Below are 23,228 nucleotides of genomic sequence, written 5' to 3'. Positions count from 1 at the left end.
TAATTTTACAAATAGTGCTTCACTTCTGAAATGGAAAGGGTTGGTATCTTCATAGGTTGGCACTATGGTTGCAAACTCATGAAGGCCTGGTCAACTACATCAATTTTGTCTGCCACCTATTTCGTCTGAAGTTCTCTCACGATATGCATTCCTAAAGCCAAGATTAAGACCAAACTTCTTTATTATGTATGATGAAGGCATACTTTGTTACACAGTGCTTGGTTTTGTCCATAGCTTTCAAACAAGCAGAGGCAGTAATGCAAGAAGGAAGGACAATATAGGCTTCAAGAATAACCTTATCTCTCTCTTTGCAATTTCCCATTCTTCTCTTGAAATAATGTACACTAAGATAGTTCAGTTTTCAGTTGTAAACATTTTTTTTAAAAAAAATGCTTGATTTTTCTTTCTAAACATTATAAATGCAAAAGTTGCCAGATCTTAAAACTAATGATTTATTGGATTCTTCATTATAGGGCATTTGTGCAATGAGGTTTTCCTTGTACCAAGGTGGTTGTTTCCCGATGAACATCGTAAACTGGTAAAGTGTGATAAGTGTGATAAGACTGCAGTGACTATTTATTTTATAACCACACTCATTGACTGACTTGGTGCATGTTTAATTTGCTGTGAAATTAGAGAACCAGAGCTGGAAAATCTTTGAAATTCAAAGATGCCAAATTTAAAGTTTCAGGGTTGAGCTATGAACGAATTTCTAATTGGCAATAATGACTTTAGGCACATGGTGCCAAATTATATTTGATTTTTTTTCAGCCCTGTGGAGAAGAATAGAATATTTCTATATATTATTTTTTTACCCTTTGTTGCAGTAGTTGTATTATAAACATTCCAATACATATTACTTACAGTGTTAAAGGTATGTTTAGTTTTTAAATGCTTGCAATTAAAGAAAGATACAAATGGGTGGTGTGGTTTTGGCATGGTAATCTTTCTTTGAAAACAAGAAAATATCTAACAATATATTAAAGGTATGTGTTACTTCCCACCATACCAAGCATTCTCGAAGTGACTTATACAGTACAGAAATCCATGATTAATATAACAGAACTCTCCATCAATATAAGCCATAATCATCTCAATAATACAAATAAATACCACAAAACAATATAAAAATAATACAATATGAAAATACTGCTCTAAATAATAATTACTAATTAAAATAAGAGATAAGCAGAGATATTACAGGTTGGACCATTTGTCTGTCTGGCCCAGTATTTTCTACTCTGACAGGCAATGGCTCGCACAGTAAATACAGTGCCTTGTATAATTAAGTATTCACTCCCCTTTGACATGTCCACATTTTGTTGTTTTACAAGCTGGAATTAAAGAGGAGTTGGCATGTGTGCAATATGGTTTACACAAGTTAACACTTTGAAGGTGCAAAATATTTTTTTGTGGCACAAAAGTTAAGTAAACAAAAACAAACTAGCATTTGTTGGTTGCATAAGTATTCACCCCCCTGAGTCAATATTTGGTAGAAGCACCTTCGGCAGCAATTACAGCTTTGAGGCTTTTGGGGTAAGTCTCTACCAGCTTTGTGTATCTGGATTCTGCAATATTTGCCCATTCTTCTTGACAAAATTACTCAAGCTGTGTCAGGTTGAATGAAGACCGTGCTGAATAGCAATTTTCAAGTCATGCCAAAGATTCTAAATCAGATTGAGGTCCAGACTTTGACTGGGTAATTCTGTGACATTAAGGTTCTTGTTTTTAAAACCATTCCAGTGTAACTTTGGCTGGGTGTTTAGGGTCATTGTCATGCTGGAAGGTGAGCCTCTGCCACAGGTCCCTTGCAGACTAAAACAGGTTTTCCTCTAGAATTGCCCTGTATTTGGCTTCATCCATCTTATCCTCAATCCTGACCAGTTTCCCAGTCCTGCCAATGAAAAACATTCCCACAACATGATGCTGATACCACCATGCTTCACCGTGCGGATGGTATTCTAAGGGCGATGAGCACTGTTGGGTGTGTGCCATACATAGCATTTTGCGCTAAGGCCAGAAAGTGCAATTTTGGTTTCAACAGACAATTCTCCCACATACCTTTGGCAAAATCTAAATGGGATTTGATATGGGGATTTTTTAGGCAATGGTTTTCTTCTTGCCACTATTTCATAAAGCCTAGCTTTCTGGAGCGTCCGGGTGATTGTTGTCTCATGAACTATTTCTTCCATCTCAGCTGTGGATCTCTCCAGCTCCTTCAGAGTTATCATGGTCTTTTAGTTGCTTCTCTGACTAATGCCCTCCTCACCTGGTCACAGTTTTGATGGACAGCCTTCTCTAGGCAGAGTCGGGTTGTGCCATATTCTTTCTATTTTGTAATAATGGATTTAATGGTGCTTTGGGGGATGTTCATAGTGTGCAATAATTTTATTTAACCCAACCCTGATTGATGCATCTCCAGAACTTTATCCCAGATTTGTTTTGATAGCTCCTTGGTCTACACAATCCTGCTTGTTTAGATATGCTCTCCAACAAACCCTGGGGAGTTCCAGAAACAGGAACTCTGATATCATGTGACACTTGAATTGCACACAGGTGGATTCCATTCAACTAATTATGTGATTTCTGAAGGCAGCTGGTTGCAGCAGAGCTTATTTAGGGGTGTCATAACTCAGGGGGTGAATATTCATGCAATCAAGACCTCTCAGTTTTGTATTTGTAAATCATTTTGTAAAACATGTAGATTCTTTCCCCACTTTGACATTATGGACCATTTTGTGTAGATCAGTGAGAAGAAATCCTAATGAATTCCATTTAAATTCCAGGTTATAACACAACAAAATGTGGAAAAGTCAAAGGGGTGTGTAACATTGTAAAGCCATGTTCTCATCTTCCTTGAGATCTTGCTCTTTACCTCCCTTAACTTTTTTAGCATGCCATACTATTTGGGTCCAGAGTAAGTTCAAATTCTTCTTCATGGGCTTTGTCAACTTCTATTGCTATATTTGCTTTATTTTGTCCTGGCTGTTTTGTGGACTGTTTGGTGCCCTCCGAATATTTTGGACTTCAATTTGAATTAATCCCAGCCAGCATGGCCAATGGTCAGGAATTCTCTGAATTATAGTGCAAAACATCTGGAGGACACTAGGTTGGGGAAGACTGCTGTGGAGTCTGTGTTGCTGTTTCAGTTCCGCTTACAACCATGATAGAAAGCATGCCTTCATAGGAATGGAAGCAGCAGCATCTGTACACAAAACCCACTTTAATACAGCAGTTGCCCCTACTTAAAACAAAACCTACTTTTGTAAAGGTTCTCTTAGGCCGTTTCTACACCTGCCTTTTCCCCCAGGATTGTCCCGGGATCATCCCTGTGCATCCAGATGACATACAGGGGATCCTAGGAACAGGCAGGGATGATCCCTCCACTTGCCTGGGGTAACCATTAGGTGTAGAAAGGGCCTTTGACTACAATAGCCTCACATTTCCATTATCTACTGCCAGGTAAATCACTTGTACTCCAAAGTTATTTCTCCTTTTTTCAAACTCCACCAATCTCTTTGAGTGGATTCTCATGTAACAAGAATCCACCATGGGGGAATTTCCCTGCAGGGATTCTCATTGCCATGGCGGACACTACTTTAGATATTTGTGGGGTAGGGTGGGGGTGCTGCTGCTGCTGCTGCTGTAGTTTGTTGTTACATGTAAATCTGGTGAAGGTGGGTTGTTGGAGTTCTTAATAAGCCACCCAGAATCAATGGACTATTTTAGGGTTGTGGGTGGCTTACTGACCACAGGGTTAGTCCTCTGGAAATTTGATGATTTCTAGAAGGCGAACATAATTATAGTATTTTCAGATTATTGTTGGTCTTAAATACTTGTTTAGTTGTAGCAATACTACTACCATCCTGTCTAAGACAGTTGCACTTAATTTTATATACCAAATGTATCCAAACCAAGTGACTTCTTTCACATACAATTTCTTAACTGAATTGGTGATAACAGAATTTGAGACATGATTTTACAGTATTGTGAATTCATTACTTTTACAGCCCTTTTAGTTAAACTTGTGAAACTAATGTTGCAAGAGGTGAGGAGAATGATAGTTGGGGTTATTGGGTCATTCATTCTTTCCAAAGAGCCACCCATATAAAGCTAACTTGTATTCTTTTTGTTCCATGGGTCTGATTAGGAAACAACAACAACAAATATAGCAATATGCATAAAGTTGGCCTAATTTAGGGTGCAGGGAATTTACTAGTTGAAAGGTAATGCACTGCTTGCATTTTGATTGCCACAAAAATTGTCAGATAAGGAACAGATAATGGGTTTTTCTCTCCTATACTTGGTTTCAGCTCTAGTACGTCCCCTTGCTTTGGGCAAACTTTTAAAACATCCATTTTCCTTCAGGTACCCAGTTATGGTTATCCATTTAAATGTGTTTGTGATGCTTTGTTTTATTTGAAGCCAATCCTTCTAAAAACAATACAAAGTCCATCAAATCAGCACTCTGCACAGCTGGATGGGTTGACAAGCTGGCTGTTGTGACAGTTGGCCCTCCTGAAGGAAACTTGAAGAACCATTGTTCCTGAATTTGATTCAACTTAGAAATTTGTCCATCTGTTCCTCTCAAAATATGGTTTACGATGAAGTGGGCTCATTGTTTAAGGTACATACTCTGCCATCACCCTTTCATACTTCAAGCTCTGATATAGTAGAATGATTTAACCAGAATCAGGGCAAGATGCTGAAGCCCTAGGTGATGGCCCATGCGTTGGACTGGAAGCAAGCCTTGCCCTATTTGCTGTTTGCCGGTCAGGACTGTCCCCGGGACAGTCTGGGCTACTTCCCGAATGAGTTGATGTTTGGGAGGGAGCTCCAGGGGCTGCTGACTTCGTTGAAAGAGGAGTGGGAAGGAAAGTTACGGATAGCACCCACTTTGGCTGTGACATGCAAAACCTACAAGACATGTTGAGGGAGGTGGGGGCTGCAGCCCCAGTTAATCAGGATGAGGCCCTAAGGAGCCAAAAGACCTAGTGTGGTGCCGTGGCGCAGCAGAGGGTGTTTCAGCCTGGGGACCAGGTTTTCCCATGTTATATGATGAAATGTTTTCTAGTTGAGGCATAATTAAGTAACTTTTGCTTGAGGGTTATTACACCCTACCCTCAGGCAAAAATTAGGTGGTTTGCATAGGAAGTTGGGTGGATCACATAGTGCTGTCAGTTTTGAGCTGCTCAGTTGTGTACCGGACTGCAATGTATTGGTGAGTAAAAGTTTAAATGGGTGTTATTTTGCCCCTTTTTACTATTAGTATGTAGACAATTATTCATTGGCTGCTCCTTCATAGTGGGACACTTTTCTCCTAAAGGCCATCCAAATGCAAGCCTTGAGCTCTTCCAGAAGTGCTGAAATTCTGTCCTACTTGGGCTGGAAGTCAACTATCCAGGTTTAAGTAGGAAGCAAGGAATCCTAATGTCCCTTGGAAAGAAATCAGATAAAGGGGTGGGTGGGTAGAAAAATGTTTTGCAGAACTTCCTATTTGGAGAGAGCCTAAGGCTATAATGTGTTTATAAATATCAGTTTTGGGCCATACTACTCAAAACATGTTTATACACAGTGATTTAAAAGGCATCTTAACTGCATGCGTTCTTTCTTTTTCTAAGGTGTGATGATAATGATATCACTAAATTTATCATGGAGTAAACTGAAATTGTATCTTTGAAGTTTTATCACGGTGGTTGTGTGTTGACTAACTACCAACTCTGGCTTGCAGTTAAAGCAAATCTTTAGTGGTTTCATGACGACTGTGTTAGTGCCATACTGTAATTGTAAATTGTATTGTATCAAATGCAGACAAAGTTTATAGATTATAATATGCAGAACTCTCTAAAACCATGCAGTGACCAAATGTCAGCATCAAGTAAATGTATTTGGCTGATGCCCAGATTACACAGACAAGCTTTGTGTCCTGACTTTTGTTAGAGTTTGAACAGAAGGTTTAATGCTCTTAGAATTTAGTCACTGAGGCATGCTTTCCTGCAATCATTTTTTTTAATCTGTTCTGGTTTTGCTTCTGTGGTATGTTGGTGTTTAGAAATTAAATGAGATGGAAAGGACCCACTACCCAGGATGCTCTGTTGGTAGGAGGGAGCAAATTTGATTGTCGTCAGCACTGGGTTTCCATATGGGTACTTAAAAGCATTTGGCTTGCAGATGATTGCACTAAAAATAGCTTTTAAACAGTTTGCAGCCGGGTCCGATTTCGGGTTTTAGCTGAGTTGGCCGTCAGAAACTTTCTTTGCTGCTGTTGCAAGGCTTGCATGAGGGTAGATTTTTACTGGTTCTATCCTGGACACCCTCTTTATATTCAGGTTTAATTTATTCATGGATAAAAGACACTGATGCCATGGCTGAAGGTTCAGGTATAGTTCTAGCAGTTTGGGGGGGGGGACGTAGTGTGTTTAAGACTCTTAGATTGGGCAACAAAACTGCAAATGTATTGTGGTATAACTTGAATCTGAAGATTACATGAAGTTTAATTTTAAAAACTTGTAATGTTTATTTTTTGTATCTGATGTACATAACAATATTATGTACATCAGACACAGAGATTCTGAAAAATGATGGGTTTTTTTTCCTTTTGGGATAGATACATTTTAAAGGAAATCAGAATGTTAAAACTACAGGCTTTTGCTTCAATCTAGTTTTGGCATTATTTTATGGATTTTGAAAGTACATAATTGTATTTTAGATGATTGTGATATCTATATAGACATATGGTAGGTGAAAGGAAAGGCTTACCAGATTTGGACATTGACCTACTTTTGCACGCTGGCAGTATTTGCATGGAAGGCTTCAACTTCTCTGTAATAAGTTTACATCAGTAAAGAGTTCTTAATGTATTGCGTTTAGCTTAAAGTTGACTAATTGTTAAACTTGTAGGGTAAAAGCTATGGTCCTGAATCGCATAACTAAGGGGAGTAAAAGTTCCTCAACAAAAATTATGCTTCCAGTAAATGTTTGGATTGTTCTTGCATGTGCGTAGCAGTAATGGCTTCACAATTCTAAAAATAGACATGTTTTAAAATTATATCACAGCATTTTTAGAGAAACTTGAGTTTCAGGGTTAGCTGAGTGACAGGGAAAAGTGTCTGATTCTAACTCTGAAATCATTTCCCCTTGTACTGGCTCTGTAATATCACTTGTTAAACTATATTTCCATCTAGATCTCTATATCACGAGTGGCTTTGCTGCTGGACTTTATAGTGTTCATTATTGTATCTCCGTGATGTCAAGATATGCCAGTTTTTAATATATATATTACCCATCTATAACTTCATATAATATGATTGACTATATTCTATGCTGCCCTCAATGAACAGTGAAGGCCAGGCTAAATGTGTTTATTAATAAGGGTTCTAGATTTCTAATGCTTTTTAGATTTACTAAATGGTAGATAGTGGATTGATCAGAAATAGTATGTTGGTAGATTTTCTTTTAGTGCATAGTACTAATTCTGAATTTCAACTGGACTTCTTGGTTATTAAAATATTAACTGTATTATATGCCTTTCCAATAAAAAAAATAAATCAAAGGACTAGGAGTGGAGGGAAGACTGTCAGCAGTTTAGTATAGCCTTTCCCAACCTGATGCCCTCCAGATGTTTTGAACTACAACTCTCAGCATTCTTGACCATTGGCCATGCTGGCTGGGGCTGATGGGAGTTGAATTCCAAAACACACTCACTGTGAGTTGGGAGGGGAGAATTAACTTGAATAGATTTTCCTTAGAACAGGATATCAGTGGGAGGTAGGCGATGGAAGTGGAAAGGCAGAAAGTGGGAGAGGGGGAGTAGCCTTTTTACTATAGGCAGGACATTTTTTCTTCTAGATTTTATCTCCTACAAATACCTGACCGTAATAATAATTTATGTTCATTAAAAAAAATAATTAAATGTAATATTAAGGGTGTAATGTTAGTATTAAAAATCAGCAAATGTAACAGCATGCAATTATGGTCTTAATGGTGGGTAAGGCAAAGTAAAATACTTGGGAAACTGAGCTGATATATGTGTGATTTTGACAGAGTCTGACATTTGCTCTATTCTGCAACTTCAGTTTATAGAGTTAATTTGTTGATCATTAAGCATTCAAATTGCCCCAGCTTTTGATTGCTCTTGAAATGGCATATTTTGATTTTGGTTTTTAATTTTGGTTTTTATTTTTTTCTCTTGAATAAGAGCATTCAAATAGACCTGTCACATCATATCAAAGAAGAAAGTGTACTTGGATGTTAAAACTAATGGGGAAATCTTCATTAATCTTATTTCTCTGCATGATTGCATTAAAAATAATTTATAGGTTTGAGGTGTTGTTGCACAGATCACTGTGCAAAACTATTCACTGTATAGAAAGCATAAGCCATTTCCATTCATGCACCCCAGATATCTCAAAAATCAGAGGCTGTTGACTATCCTATGCGTGGTGGACAGAGCTCTCACCACCATGCATTTTTGCTAGATGATTTCGCCTGTCTTGGCGTGGCTTTTGGGAGACCCTCCCTAAACTTGTAATGTAGTTCTATACATGTTTACTCAGAAGTAAGTCCCACAATACCTGTTGGAACACCTTTCCTGACACGAACTTACCTGTACACTACATTCAACATCTAAGGTCCTTCTCCGGGTGCCTACTCCAAGGGAAGCTCAGAGGACAGCAACAAGGGAGAAGGCCTTTTCTGTGGTGGCCCCCCAGTTATAGAATGATCTCCCGAACGAGGCCTGCCTGGCACCCACATAGATATCTTTTTGGTGCCAGGTTAAAACTTTTCTCTTTTTCCAGGTATTTAGCAATATGTGATGAGTTTTACTGATCCTAGATTTGTTTTTAAAGCCCTTTATAGTTGTTTTAAATGTATGTTTCTGTGAGTTGTATATTTTTGTAGTTTAAAAATTTGTATATTGTTTTTAAGTGTTTTAATCTTATGTAAACCACCCAGAGAGCTTCAGCTATGGGGCGGTATACTATTACTACTACTACTACTACTACTAATAATAATAATTTTATTTATTTATTTATTTATTACATTTATATACCACCCCACAGCCAAAGCTCTCTGGGCGGTTTATATTATAATAATAATGACTTAATGGGAATTTCTAAGTGTGCATAGGATTGCTGTCTTAATCCCTCAAACAGCATTCATAATTGACTCTTTTCAGTAATTGATTCAGAGTTATACGTTCTCAGGGAGAGTTGGAATGGATGAAGCAATAAATAGTAAATGATTATTTAATACATTCTAAAGAAGTAGCCGAGCTATAATGAAACTGGAATAGTGGATGGAGGCTTGTCGATACCTTAATATTAACTTGAAAGTGACAATTAGAATAGCAATGGGAATTAGAATTTCTCATCCATTTAAATAGTCAATAGAATCCAAATTAGCTAGCTTTACATAGTAGTTGGAGGGGATGGGGAGAATAAAATCCAGTTTCAGGAAGAAGAGGTTTTTATTATACCACCGGGTTTCTACTGACTTCTTATTTGTACATGATGAAAGGTTATCATAGAATATGACTGTCTGCTCTATACTGAGTCGGTCCATCTAGCTCAATATTGTCAACACTGACTGGCAGCAGCCCTTTCTAGAGTTTCAAGCAGCCCTCTCTAGAGTTTCTTTCCTAGCCCTACTTGGAGATTTCAGGGATTGAATCAGGGACCTTGTACACACAGTCATATGCTCTATTACTGAGATACCCTTCCCATGGCTTTATTAATATAATAAAGCTCCCTCTCCAGCTTTGTTAATATAAAAAACGTCTACTTTCTCTTTCTTCCTTCTGTTTTCCCTATCAAGGAAATTGCATATTTCACCTAAGGATGGAGACAGTTACAAATAATAGCTGGATTTTATATTTTTCAAAGTGGTACATCAGCTATTGTTTCTTCATCCCAGGTCTCCTAGAGGTAGTCCTGATGCAACCTGAAACCATTAAAGCGCCTAATACAGCCTAATTTAAATGTCTGCAGCACCCTCTCACCTTTAATCTTAGGACTGTAACTAAATGTGTACTACATGGCTTCAATAATACCCCTCTGTTGTTGAAGCTGCTGCTTCATTTGCCTGATGAAAAGTTTTGGAGAACTTGAAAGCTTGCACATTATTTTGTGATGTTTGAGTTGCCTAATAAATGTACTATCCTAAGATTAAGTTCCAATAATAGTAAATAGTAACTTAAAATTTATTTCATGCTCATTTTGGCAGGGTTCACAAGATATCTTGCTGCCTGTAATAGAACAGTAAATTGTGCCCCCACCCAAATCAGGAGGAATAGTACTGAGGCCGTCCAAGTTATAGTGACTGGGTTTGGACGACACAGTAACCAGTGGTGGGTTAAATAGTCAAAGGTTGGTTATTGTGTTGTCTGTCGGGACTTTTTCACATCACAGTTGGTTATTCGTCTGAAATAACCAACACAAATAACCAAAGTTGTGCAGAGTTGTTTATTTGGATAGCCGTTGGTTATCGTGTCGTGTGTTGGGTACCGTTGACTATTTTGTCACACATGGTTATTTTTGACAACTACAGAGTCCCCTGGCAAGAGTGACCAAAGCAGTGGCTGCTGCTGCTCTAGTCTAACTGGCAGAACTCATAATGGCTGACAGGATACCAGCGGGAGGAGTGGGGGGCGGAGAGGGGGTGTCAGTCAAACACACAGTTGACTAATAGTCAGCTCTATGCTGGCCTTAACCCACACCATGGTTGATTATAATCTGGTCGTGTGAGGAGTACCCCCTTGATAACCAAGGAGTTGATGATTAGCCCACCATTGACTATTGTGTTGTCGGAATGCAGGCTTTGACACCTGAGGCAGAAAATTCCACAGACATATCTCCCTAGGACTTAAAATACAATAATAAAGTAAATAACTAACAGCTTGCTGCTCTTTCATGACAAATTTGAATGTTGTCATTCACTGAGTTGTCACACAAAATTTTAATGCATTTGTAACATGTTTTTAAAGTTAATGTTTTTAAAAAAATCTTATTTAAAATGAAATCTGAGTTTAATGCAAACAACTATGTTTAAAGCAATCTCTTAACATTGAATCCATCACACTATATCAAACAAATTTTATTTTTCTTTGAAAAAAAATAATAATTGTGAAATTATCTGACTTCTGAGAGTATCAATTTTATTCAGAAAACAATAGGCCATACAATATGTATGCATTCCGACAAATTATCAACTGAGTTTCCATATTTGTCTTGTAATCAGCCTTTGCTTCACTTTGCCTGCAATCCAGCATACCTAATTTTAGATAGAGCTCTTTTCTCCAAGTAAGTGATTTTGCTTAGTGTCCTTGCATGTGTCAAAGAGAGTTCAAGACAAATCCATTAATTTGACAATCTACCCCTCCTCCCAAATCTTAAAGCATATGTAATCTTGTCAAAAGTGACATAGGCAGCATGATAAGGTCTTGGATTATGTTTCTAGGATTCTATTTAGGTACAAATCAGTATGTTTCAAAAACCAGTTTCTCTTGTTCAGAAAATCCTATGGCCACCAGGCAGTAGGGCACATCTTGCACATACAAAAAATATTACTGATTCCTGTTGTACGTTATCCTAATACAACGCTCTCGCAACAGATGCCATCCTATTCTGGAGAATCCCCTAATCCTAAAGAGGAGATGTTGGTGGGGGGACTACAGGGGGAATGGAGAGGCAGGAAAGCCGCATTCCAGGATGGAAGAGAGAATCTAAACAGTATATTGCAAACTAGATTTAAATAAATGATTTAAATGTATAGTTTTTCTTGGTGATTTTTAATTACCTTGATTTAAATCTATCCATCCTGCTCTAATCAGTGAACAACCTTTAGAAATTCATTTATCTGAATACATATTTATATTGCTGATCATTAAATCAAACAGCAGTGTGCAACATAAAACACACAGCAGAAAAAAGATAAAAACAGTTACATAAATAATAAAAAACAATGTACATAGCTGGATCACATCTCAGGGAAAGCCTGAGTGAAAAAAATACGTCTTAAGGATGTGTCTAAAAGCCAAACTTGTTCACACCTGCCTCGCATTAACAGGAATAGGATTCCACAAAGTCGTTGCTCTTAGTAGCTGTGAGGCGGATGTCTGGAGCATGTGGTACTACCATAAATCCTTCTCCTGAGGACCATAGTAACCAGGCAAGGGTATATGGAATCAGACAATCTTTGAGCTAATCTGGTCCCAAGTTGTTTACACCAATTACAAATGTGGCCCGGAAGCATACTGGCAGCCTGTATAATTCTTTCAAAAAAGGTATTACATGCTGTTGAACAGCCTGCCAGCCTCCTTCTGTCCCAGCTGCAGCTTCCTAACCAACCCTAAGGGAAGCCCCACATAGAGTGCATTGCAGTAATCCAATCTTGAGGTTATTTTATCAGTGTCTGGGCTATAGTCAAGCTATCCCATTTCATGAACAGTCCTAGCTGTTGTACCAGCAGAAGCTGATAAAAATGCTCCTAGCCTCTTCTTGGGACTTTAGTGACAAAGATCCAGGAGCACCCTCAGACTATGCACCTATTTATTCAGAGAAGTGCAAGCCTATCCAGAACAAGTAATTGACCTATAATCCCAATATGGGAACGTCTCGTTCACCAAACCTCTGTCTTGCCAGGACTTGAACTCTATTTATTGGTCCTCATCCAGCCCACCACTGCATCCAAGTTGTGATTGTAATCCTGCATAGCCATGCCTAATTCAGATGTTATAGAAAAAGAGTTGGGTGTCATCGGCATACTGATGACGCTATGTTCTAAATCTCCTAATTGCCACTCCCAACAGATTTATATAGATGTTAAATAACATCGGGAACTGAATAGTGCCCTTCGGCACTCGACAACTGCTAGTGGCCAAAAAGTACTCCCCCAATGCCACTCTCTGGACTTGGCCCTGCAGGAAGGAGTGGAACCACTGAAGTACAGTGGTCCTGATAAAAAAAAAAAAAAAAACCCTCACAGAGCCAGTTGAGTATTCTGTGGCCAGTGGTATCAAAAGCCATGGAGAGCTTGAGTACAAGAAATGAGATCGCACTGCCCATATTCCTCTCTCAGGGCAACCAAGGCTAATTTGGTCCCAAAACCAGGCTTAAACCCAGACGGGAATGTATCTAGATAATAAGTATTATCCAAGAAAGTCTTCAGTTGCCCCACCAGAGCCCACTTGAGCACTTTCTCTTAAAACAGGTATTTGTGATCCATTGTGTCACAAACCATTGGGTCCAGGGTGTTTTTGTTTTCAAGAGCAGTTGCACTACTTCCTCTTTAAGGTCAGTAGGCACTCCCTCACACAAAGATCTATTAATCATACTCTGGACCCTTCAAATCATAGTCCATCTGCTGGATTAATCCATCCAAAAGGGACTGGGATTGAGAACACACATAGGTCACTATTCAGCAAGCACCTTGTTCATATCGGGCTGCATCAACTGAAATTGATCCTATGCAGCAAGGCTAAATGTGAATAATTGCGTCATGAGCTCAGCTTCCCATTCTGAATCTTCTGTAATAAAATAACCCATTTGAAAAGTTCCTAACTACACTCTTACCTTCTAGTAGTAATTTAGATCCTTTATTTTACAGAGGCAAAACCCGGAGGAAACAAGAATGGCAAGAAGGAAGGCCTTTCTGGAAGTTCCTTTTTTACATGGTTTATGGTAATTGCACTTCTGGGAGTGTGGACATCAGTCGCAGTGGTTTGGTTTGAGCTTGTCGATTATGAGGAAGTACTAGGTAAGTGTTCCCATTGTTGCAGTACTTAAAATCAAATAATTTTACAATGTCATGTTCCCAAATGCGATGCTTTTACAATTTAAAAATTCTGGTTCAAAACATTAATCACAATAATAGGTAGCTATTAATTATTATTACCAAACTTTAGAATTCTAGTAAATTAAATTAATTAGATTCTAATTTTTTAGATTAAAGGAAAACTACAGGTATATTGTTTATATTCATAACCAATGAAACAGTGAAAAAAGGGGAGAAGTTTAGGCTGTAGGTTGAAGGGGAGGAGAATCATATGGCTAATCTTGTTGGGTTCTGATGATGTAAATAATGGTTTCTGTATTTTTACCATGCACGCAGCCAAAGCAAAGGACTTCCGTTATAACTTGTCAGAGGTACTCCAAGGTAGGATTATAGAGAAATAAACTATGCTTACAGTTCATCAGCTTGAAATACAAAAACATATTTTAAAGAATATAATTATTCATTCTTTCATTCCTGACTTTGAGAAGTTATTTTTTTTACTAATTGACTGTTGATGGTAGTGGAGTGAAAATCTGGTGCTTTTTCATTCAGAAACAGAATAGGGCTGGCTTCATTTTGTGCCTTCTGTTTTATCTTTCAGTTTCTGCTTCCTTGCCATGATTTTTAAATATGTAACCTTCCTTAGCTGCTACTCTTCTTTTGGGGCTTGAGAGTGGGAATAGTAAAAAAAAAAAATCTCAGTGGGAGTTGCTGGATCACTTGAACTATGTATTCTTCCCTTCCTTCCTTCCTTCTTTTGGGAAAGGCATGTGGGCTAGGTTGGTTCTTCCATATTCTCATGTGTGTGGATTGCATTTATAGGTAACTGTTGTCATTCAGGCTTTTCTTTGCTTATCTCTACATGAAGTTGCTTTTGGCATTTTGTATTGATTGATTTGATTCTAGAGACTAAGAAGCCCAGGATAGGTAGAAATGGCTTAATGTTTTGGAATTTATGCCAACATTTTCTGTATGATTTAAAGGTATGATAGATGGTGAAAGATGGGAAGAAATTGCAGGTGCCTGGCTTTCCCGCAGCAACTATTAATATGGCTAAAGTGGGTGTGTAGTTGTAAAAAGGAAGTCAGATGATCTAGCTATATGGGAAGAATATAAAAAGCTTATAATATCCATTCTAGAAAGAAAGTTTTAAGAAGAGGTGTGGGCTTTTGGCAAAATTTGAACCCATTAATTTGAGGTCTGTGTGACTTTTCAAAATAGAAAGACAAAAATACGGCACCAGTTTAATAAGAACCAAAAAATGAATTCTAAAGAGCATACAACTGTATAAAAATATTATCATGAGTGACAAACCAATACAGTAGAAAATATATAGCAATGTACAAAGTAAGCAGTAATGGGCTAAGTGTCACAGAGATAATTGAACAAGTATACATAGAAAACACACATGCTAGAAATTCACCATAACACAAAAGCATGAATATTATTAAGCACAGATGAGCAAGGTTTTTCAGTTGGGCAAAGGTATAACAGAACATAATATACAGGCAAGCTGGATTAGAAAAAAAGTCTTATCTAGCATTCTATTCTCGCAGTAGCTAGTCACATGCCTTATCGGAAGCCCGCAAGCAGAACATGAGTGCATTAGCGCCCTCCCACTCATGCGGGAACTGGCATATAGACGCATAGTGTCTCTGCCACTGTAGGTAATATGTAACCATCATTACTAGTACCCATTGATAGCCCTATCCTCTATGAAAATTGCAGAGAATTACAGTATATATCATACAGTCGTGTGAAAAAGAAAGTACACCCTCTTAGAATTGTATGATTTTACGTATCAGGACATAATAACAATCATCTGTTCCTTAGCAGGTCTAAAAATTAGGTAAATACAACCTCAGATGAACAACAACACATGACATATTACACTGTGTCATGATTTATTTAACAGAAATAAAGCCAAAATGGAGAAGCCATGTGTGAAAAAGTAAGTACATCCTTACTGCTTCCATAGGAATTAAGACGCTAAGTAGCAGACAGGTGCTGCTAATCAAATGCCCGTGATTAATTGATCATCAGCAAGTATGACCACCTCTATAAAAGTCGAAGTTTTTTCAGTTTGCTGGTCTGGAGCATTCAGGTGTGTGTTAACACAATGCCAAGGAGGAAAGACATCAGCAATGATCTTAGAGAAGCAATTGCTGCTGCCCATCAATCTGGGAAGGGTTATAAGGCCATTTCCAAACAATTTAAAGTCCATCATTCTGCAATGAGAAAGATGATTCAAAAGTGGAAAACATTCAAGACAGTTGCCAATCTTCCCAGGAGAGGACGTCCCAGCAAAATCACCCCAATGGCAGACCGTGCAATGCTCAGAGAAATTGCAAAAAAACCAAGAGTTACATCTCAGACTCTACAGGCCTCAGTGAACATGTTAAATGTTAAAGTTCTTGACAGTACAATTAGAAAAAGACTGAACAAGTATGGTTTGTTTGGAAGGGTTGCCAGGAGAAAGCCTCTTCTCTCTAAAAAGAACGTGGCAGCACGGCTTAGGGTTGCAAAGTTGCATCTGAACAGACCACAAGACTTCTGGAACGATGTCCTTTGGACAGACGAGACCAAAGTGGAGATGTTTGGCCATACTGCACAGCGCCACGTTTGGCGAAAACCAAACACAGCATATCAGCACAAACACCTCATACCAACTGTCAAGCACAGTGGTGGAGGGATGATGATTTGGGCTTGTTTTGCAGCCACAGGACCTGGGAACCTTGCTGTCATTGAGTCGACCATGAACTCCTCTGTATACCAAAGTATTCTAGAGTCAAATGTGAGACTATCTGTCCGACAGCTAAAGCTTAGCCAAAATTGGGTCATGCAACAGGGCAATGATCCCAAGCACACCAGCAAATCTACAACAGAATGGCTGAAAAAGAAAAGAATCAAGGTGTTGCAATGGCCCAGTCAAAGTCCAGACCTCAACCCGATTGAAATGCTGTGGCAGGACCTTAAGAGAGCTGTGCATAAACAAATGCCCTCAAACCTCAATGAACTGAAGCAATGTTGTAAAGAAGAGTGGGCCAAAATTCCTCCACAACGATTTGAGAGACTGATAAAGTCATACAGAAAACGATTACTTCAAGTTATTGCTGCAAAAGGTGGTTCTACAAGCTATTGAAACATAAGGTGTACTTACTTTTTTACACATGGTTTCTCCATTTTTGCTTTATTTCTGTTAAATAAATCATGACTCAGTGTAATATGTCATGTGTTGTTGTTCATCTGAGGTTGTAGTTACCTAATTTTTAGACCTGCTAAGGAACAGATGATTGTTATTATGTCCTGATATGTAAAATCATACAATTCCAAGAGGGTGTACTTTCTTTTTCACATGACTGTATATATATATGATTGTATGGAAAAGAATGTTTATGACTGAAATGTTAAAATTTCAGTATTTTTAGTACTTTTTTCTCTTAAGAAGAAAAATTATTATAATAGTTCCATTATAAATTTCTTTAAAATAAGATGTACAGTCACTACCTGGTGCAGTTCAGACACCATGCGAAACTGTAGTTTCTGTAGTTTAGGACTCAAAACAGTCAGGCAAGCCATAGTTTAGAGCTGCATGTCTGCACTTCTATTCTGTCAGTGTGTATTCACCTTTTGGAGACAAAACAATTTTTTTTTTTTTCATTTCTATACTATCCAATAGCTGAAGCTCTCTGGGCGGTTTACAAGAATTCAGCAATGGCCATAACTATGGTTTGTCAACTCAGACATCATGCCAAACCATAGCTGGCTTCTTTTCTTACTTATATATTAGTGTGACTAATGAAGAGTAATTGAATTCTTGGCTATATCAGTTTCGGTCTTAGGTATCTTAGGTTTTTTTGGGATAAAGCAAAATTGTCATATTTGAAATGGTAAGGTTAAAATTGTATTTTGAGTAACTACTTGGCAGGTCTCTGTTTTTGTTTCTTAGCATGACTGTTGCTTCTGCCTTGTTTGAAATATCAACTTAAACTATTTCCCCTAAATTTTAACCCTTTTAGTCTAGAATGATCCTTCAAGCTTAGCATGCATTTCTCTGATTGAGCTCACTCTGGTTTTCATAGGAGCATGAATGTCTCCACAACACATGCAACTGCGCTACTTCTGAAATCAAAGTTGTGCTTGAATCGCTGCTTATGTAGCACTGTACATTTTGGCTTTTAAATTATTATTATTTTATGATTGTTAGCTGCCTTAGGTGCTGTTTTCTTGGTGGAAAGGAGGGATATAGATAAATAATATTATGGGATTGTGTTACTAAGCAATCATCATGTGATTAGCAATAGTTTCTAAACGGTTAATGTGAATGGAGCAAGATGGCAACCATTGTCTTTCATAGAACTTTCAGATACAAATGGTTAGCTTCTTAAACATCAGCAAGTATTGAGGTTTCAGAGTTGCATACTGTCTTTTAAGAAGAACAGTTTATAGGGGGAAACAACTTGAAATTACTATTAGGTTTGCATTTGAGTTTTGGAATGAGATCTATAAAGTGTTGCTACATTCTGTATCCAATAGATTACTGAATTAATTTCTGTCTTTCTACTCTAGGAAAACTTGGGATCTATGATGCTGATGGAGATGGAGATTTTGATGTGGAAGATGCCAAGGTTTTGCTAGGCAAGTCGACATTTCTAAAACTCTGTCCTAAAATATTGCATTATGTTGTAACATTCTAATGCAATCTGAAAAGTTTTACAATACCTTATGGTATTGATGAAATCATGCATTACTGTAAAGTGTATTGCTATAGAAGAACTGTTTGCACCCTGATTTTAAAGCCCTCTTCTATTCTACAGTATGAATTATTCATAAATATAGATACTTCAAAAAATTTCGAAGGGTATTTGTATAAAAACATTGGTCAGAAATTCTAAATCAAATTAAGGAGAGGTCATTATATTCCTAGAACCCATTAAATCACATCAATGCTTTAGGGGAACTCAAAAACAAAATCCAGAAATCTATCACTGACTCCCCCCCCCTCCCCCCCGGCCACACACACTTTTAACCAGATTCTGAAAGGAGTAGTTAAGGGGACTGCTGGAAAAAGTAATGGATCCAAAACACCCTACTGTGCCACCACACCCCTGGTAATTCATTGAGTGATTGAGTACCAGAAGATTGCTGATAGAGAAAAAAAGACATCAGATATGGATTGAAGACCTTTATCTGAAATGCTTCTAGTCAGTTACTCTGCTGTAAAAGGGCAACTGAATGACTACTACTACACTTATTCCTTCCCTGCTTTTATTCTAACATGTCATAAGAAAGTGTTGTCCAGATAAAGGATCCCTTAGGGCTTGGAATTTTCATCTTTGATTTAACCTTCTAAAAAGTTTGGAAGTCCTAATGGCGTTAGAATTTAAGATAATGTTGCCCACATTTTATAGTTCTAAAGTACAGGATCCCATTAGTTATCACTTACTAATTCTTTATCAAGACCCTCAATCCATCTGTGTCTTGAGCATACCTAGTAACCTAGATTTAGTAATTGCTGCTGGTGAGCAAATATCCTGAAGGGAGCTGGAACATGACTTCCAAAACATACACAATGTAGCTTCTAACCTTGTTTTTTGGTTTGCTTCTACCCATTGGAAAACATGCTCCATTCAGAAAGAAGGTGGAGAGTGTGATTAAAAAAAGAAATAGAATGCCTCTCTTTTACTGGTTCTGTGCTGTGCTCCTTGTTTCTTTACCATCTTTAGCTGGGCTAAAAGAAATATCTATTTGCACTGATCATATATTCTGGTCTGTTCCTAACATTCAATATGAGGTGCTCACTTCTTCATACTCAGCTTTATTTTTGAAAACCATGGTGAAAGGATGAACTTCCGTACTTTTGCTGCCATGCTTTGATTCCTTATTGGCTTCCATTGACAGGGCATGGAATGATAAGACATTTGGTCAAGTACTGGAGGACATTTGTGATCAGGTCTGGCTCCTCCAAACACGTTTGGTTGCATTAGGGCAAGTGATTATTAGTTTCAGTTATCCATTCATAAAAGGGGAATTATAGTTGGCAGTTTCAGACTTGTAATAAATATTTTTCAGGTGGTTACCCCTAGCACATATGTGTGAGAATACTTATGTCATTGAAAAATATACGTCTCACAATGAAATATAACAAATGGTGAAGTGACCCAACCTTAGAGGAAGAGCATTGAATTCTTCTGAAATAGATGAGTGATTGTCAGTATTTCAGGCACATTACTTTGTTTTGCTAAAATTAATTAGTATGACAATTGTTTTCAGTATCTTTGGGGCTTTTTCTAAAGTGTAAAAGAAACACATACTATTGTCTTAAAAAAATTATAAGTATTCCAAAAAAAAATTCTACGTAATATAACATTTAAATCTCATTTAAAGGTGCTGTATTTTTTTCCTCAGATGTTTCACATCAAATACTTGTGTATTGGGACAAAAATTAAAATGGGGGTATACTTTAATTTTCTTGTAAATATAAGTATAAGTTTACTAAATACGAGCATAATAAGCATGCTAAATTAGATCTCTCTAGGCTAGGGCATCAGAACATTTTCCGATGCAAATTGATTTTTTTCCTGTGCAAATGACCTTATGCAAATTAACCTAATTTGCACTGGAAAATTCCAAATTTTCCGGGACACTCAAATCACTGCCTGAATTTCAACACTGTGCTTCATAGAATCTTTTATAAAATAAATATGAACAATGACACATGATTTAGTATTCTCGCAATAGCTGTACATGCCAAATTTTGCCCCCTATTTTAAAAAGCACGGAGAGCTTTTATCTGGAGGAAGAAAAAATGGACCTAATTTATATATGAGAGATAAAGGGAGGACACATATGTTTTGACAGATATAAATTACTATCCTGGAACCGGAGCTTAGTCTTTGGTGTTAACATTCTTTTGAAAGTGACATCAACAAAAAGCTGTAGGGTAAAGGCACAATCCTGCAACTGTTTGTAAGTCTTAAATATGATTGGGAATATTTTTGCGGCTTATAATATGTAATCTTATCCCATTTTCTTTCCTCATGCAGTAGAATCTGAGCAGTTGCTTGCTTATGTTTGAGACCATTTATAAGTAATTTTCTATCGTTCAAAGTTAATAACTAAAGTACAGCTATAATAGCTGTAGTGGATTGTAGTAGCATCAGGGGTTAATATAGGAACAAGCACAGTATCTCTATAGAAATCACTAACTAGACTCACATGTTTCAATCTATTCTATGGGAGAATGTTAAAGAAATATCTCTCTGTCATTTCCAACTTGCTATATTATTCCTTTTAGTAAGTTTGGGGATTCTAATAGGGCTAAGCCAGTGTTTCTGTGCTACATGCCAGGCTTTCTTTGGTTTAAAGAAAACATGTTCTGTAAATAGGTAGAGAAGATCCGCGGGAGAGATTTACATTCTCGTACAATACTTTATTGTAATCTGACCATTCTAAGCAATTAGTATTGTATTGTATTTATTTATTTATTTATTTATTACATTTTTATACCGCCCAATAGCCGAAGCTCTCTGGGCAGTTCACAAAAATATAATTTATAATTTATAAAATAAATTATTTTATTGTATAATAAGATAATTATTTAATTAAGAATTAGTTCTACAGATTATACCTTTCTCCTTAGCATTAAATATACTGGGCTGCATCAAGTTGTGGTTGCCCCACTGATGGAAGGCATCTGCCAGTGGAATGGGGATGGAGATCGTTTTAAGCAATTCCCTATTCTGCCTTGCAGCCCCTTTGCACACCCTCCAAATCTGAGAGAAAGTTGGGGGAAACTTTTTAGAAGATTTGGGGATTGTGGGTGGCTGCAGCAGAGAGGGGGATTAGCTAAAAACCACCTCTCTGTGACTGTTTGGTGTTTGAGTGGCCACAATAGGATGCAACCCAGTACTCTGTACATGGTTTCAAAAAATGTTCACAATTCATATATTCCAGGAGGGATGGGAAACATGTGGCAGTTGCAGTCCAACAATAGCTAGAGGGTCACACATTCCCCATCCCTGTATTACAGGCTTAGCTGCTGGGTGTGTAATACCTGCTAAAATGTGATGTATGAAGCAGCCCAAATTGTTATCCAGTTGCATTCAACAATTGTCTTATAAGGAAAATAATAATAATAATACTCTTGACTATAAAGGCTTCCATACCTGATCCCTGATTCATCTCACCCCACCAAAATTTCCCTGACCATTAGTATATGTGTTTTATATAATATGCTTAAAAATTATATAAAGCAGGAATCTCTATCTCATCACACTTTCTTATCTTAGCTTCTTACAATTTTTGCTGTGATAACTTTGTTCTCATTTTGCATTTATGCTGGGACTACAGACCCATCATGTTGACTGGGTAAATGTAACAAAACTAAAATTCTTAAATATAATCAATAACTGTGCCTTGAAAGAACTTGATATGGAACCAGCTGGACGGAGTAACCCAGGACTTAATCCTGAGTGATGCACAGGGTTTTGTATTAGATTTAAATTGTGTCTAACTGTTTGGGAACAGTGACTGCAGGGTTATTGAAGTCATCATACATGTAATTTGTAAGTTGCACAGAAAGTTCAGCATGGCTATAATTTCAGCACAATCCTATGTGTGTTTACTCAGAAATTGGGCTTGTTAGTAAATGTGTTTAAGTTTTCAACCATAATTTCAACGCCCTCCCCCTGCCCCTTCCAAAAACTATAAGAAGTCAGTGTAAAGAAAAAAGTTGAAAGGACAGTGAAGCATGTTAGGTCAGCATCTTGTTATTATTGTGCTTTAAAATAACTCCATCTTAGAATGTATTAAGAAAAATACAAACAAGTCCACAAAGATGCCAGCGTGGTTAACAAGAAGTGCCAAGCCTTAAAGGCAAGCTGTAAGGGGTTTAAGAAGTCTTGTCCAATTCAGCCAAACAAAAAGGAGGACAAACTCTAGCAAAAGTAATGTCAGCTAACAGTAAGTTGTTTGAAGGCTATTTTGCTTAAAAACATTAAGGCAAACAATAAATATTTCTTTAAATAGACTAGCAGCAGAGAACTAGCCAAAGAGTGGTTGGACCATTAGATGAAAAAAGATTCTGAAGAAAGAATTATTAAAGAGCAATGGGGAAAATGCAGAGAAGTTGAATGAATACTTGGTCAGTCTTCACTGGGGACAGATATTTGACAGTTACCAATGCTTGAACCATTTTCCCTAAAGCATATTCAAACGTAAGTAAAATATAGGCAAATTTTAGGGCTAATTGACAGTTCCTGATGGCATCACTCAATATAAAATTGCTAAGCTCTTAATAAAAATATGCAAGCTGACACTAAATTTGGTCTACTTACCAGAAGTTTGGCAGGTAACCAACATAGTACCATTTTTAAAAAAACAAGATTGGGGTTAAGAAGAAATCAGGAAAGTATAGTTTGTCTAACTTCTATCCTGGATCAATTGGAGAAAAG

General features: G+C 37.5%; 1 protein-coding gene across 3 annotated transcripts in view; it reads left to right on the top strand.

The window, feature by feature from the left end:
* The window catches only part of ASPH (aspartate beta-hydroxylase), a 134,838-nt gene that overhangs the window by 5,548 nt on the left and 106,062 nt on the right, over window positions 1-23,228 (top strand). For 2 of the 3 annotated variants that reach the window (XM_063130776.1, XM_063130775.1), the window contains exons 2-4: window positions 13,606-13,755; window positions 14,110-14,154; window positions 18,343-18,411. In XM_063130776.1, the coding sequence (XP_062986846.1) occupies window positions 13,606-13,755; window positions 14,110-14,154; window positions 18,343-18,411 (264 nt within the window). The remainder of the gene's footprint in view (window positions 1-13,605; window positions 13,756-14,109; window positions 14,155-18,342; window positions 18,412-23,228) is intronic. The other variant, XM_063130777.1, reaches the window with a different exon arrangement.

This window comes from Elgaria multicarinata, chromosome 7 (assembly GCF_023053635.1).
Source record: "Elgaria multicarinata webbii isolate HBS135686 ecotype San Diego chromosome 7, rElgMul1.1.pri, whole genome shotgun sequence".
Lineage (NCBI taxonomy): Eukaryota > Metazoa > Chordata > Lepidosauria > Squamata > Anguidae > Elgaria > Elgaria multicarinata.
The sequence above is the reverse complement of the archived record's forward strand: the minus strand, read 5'-3'. Positions and strand labels throughout refer to the sequence as shown.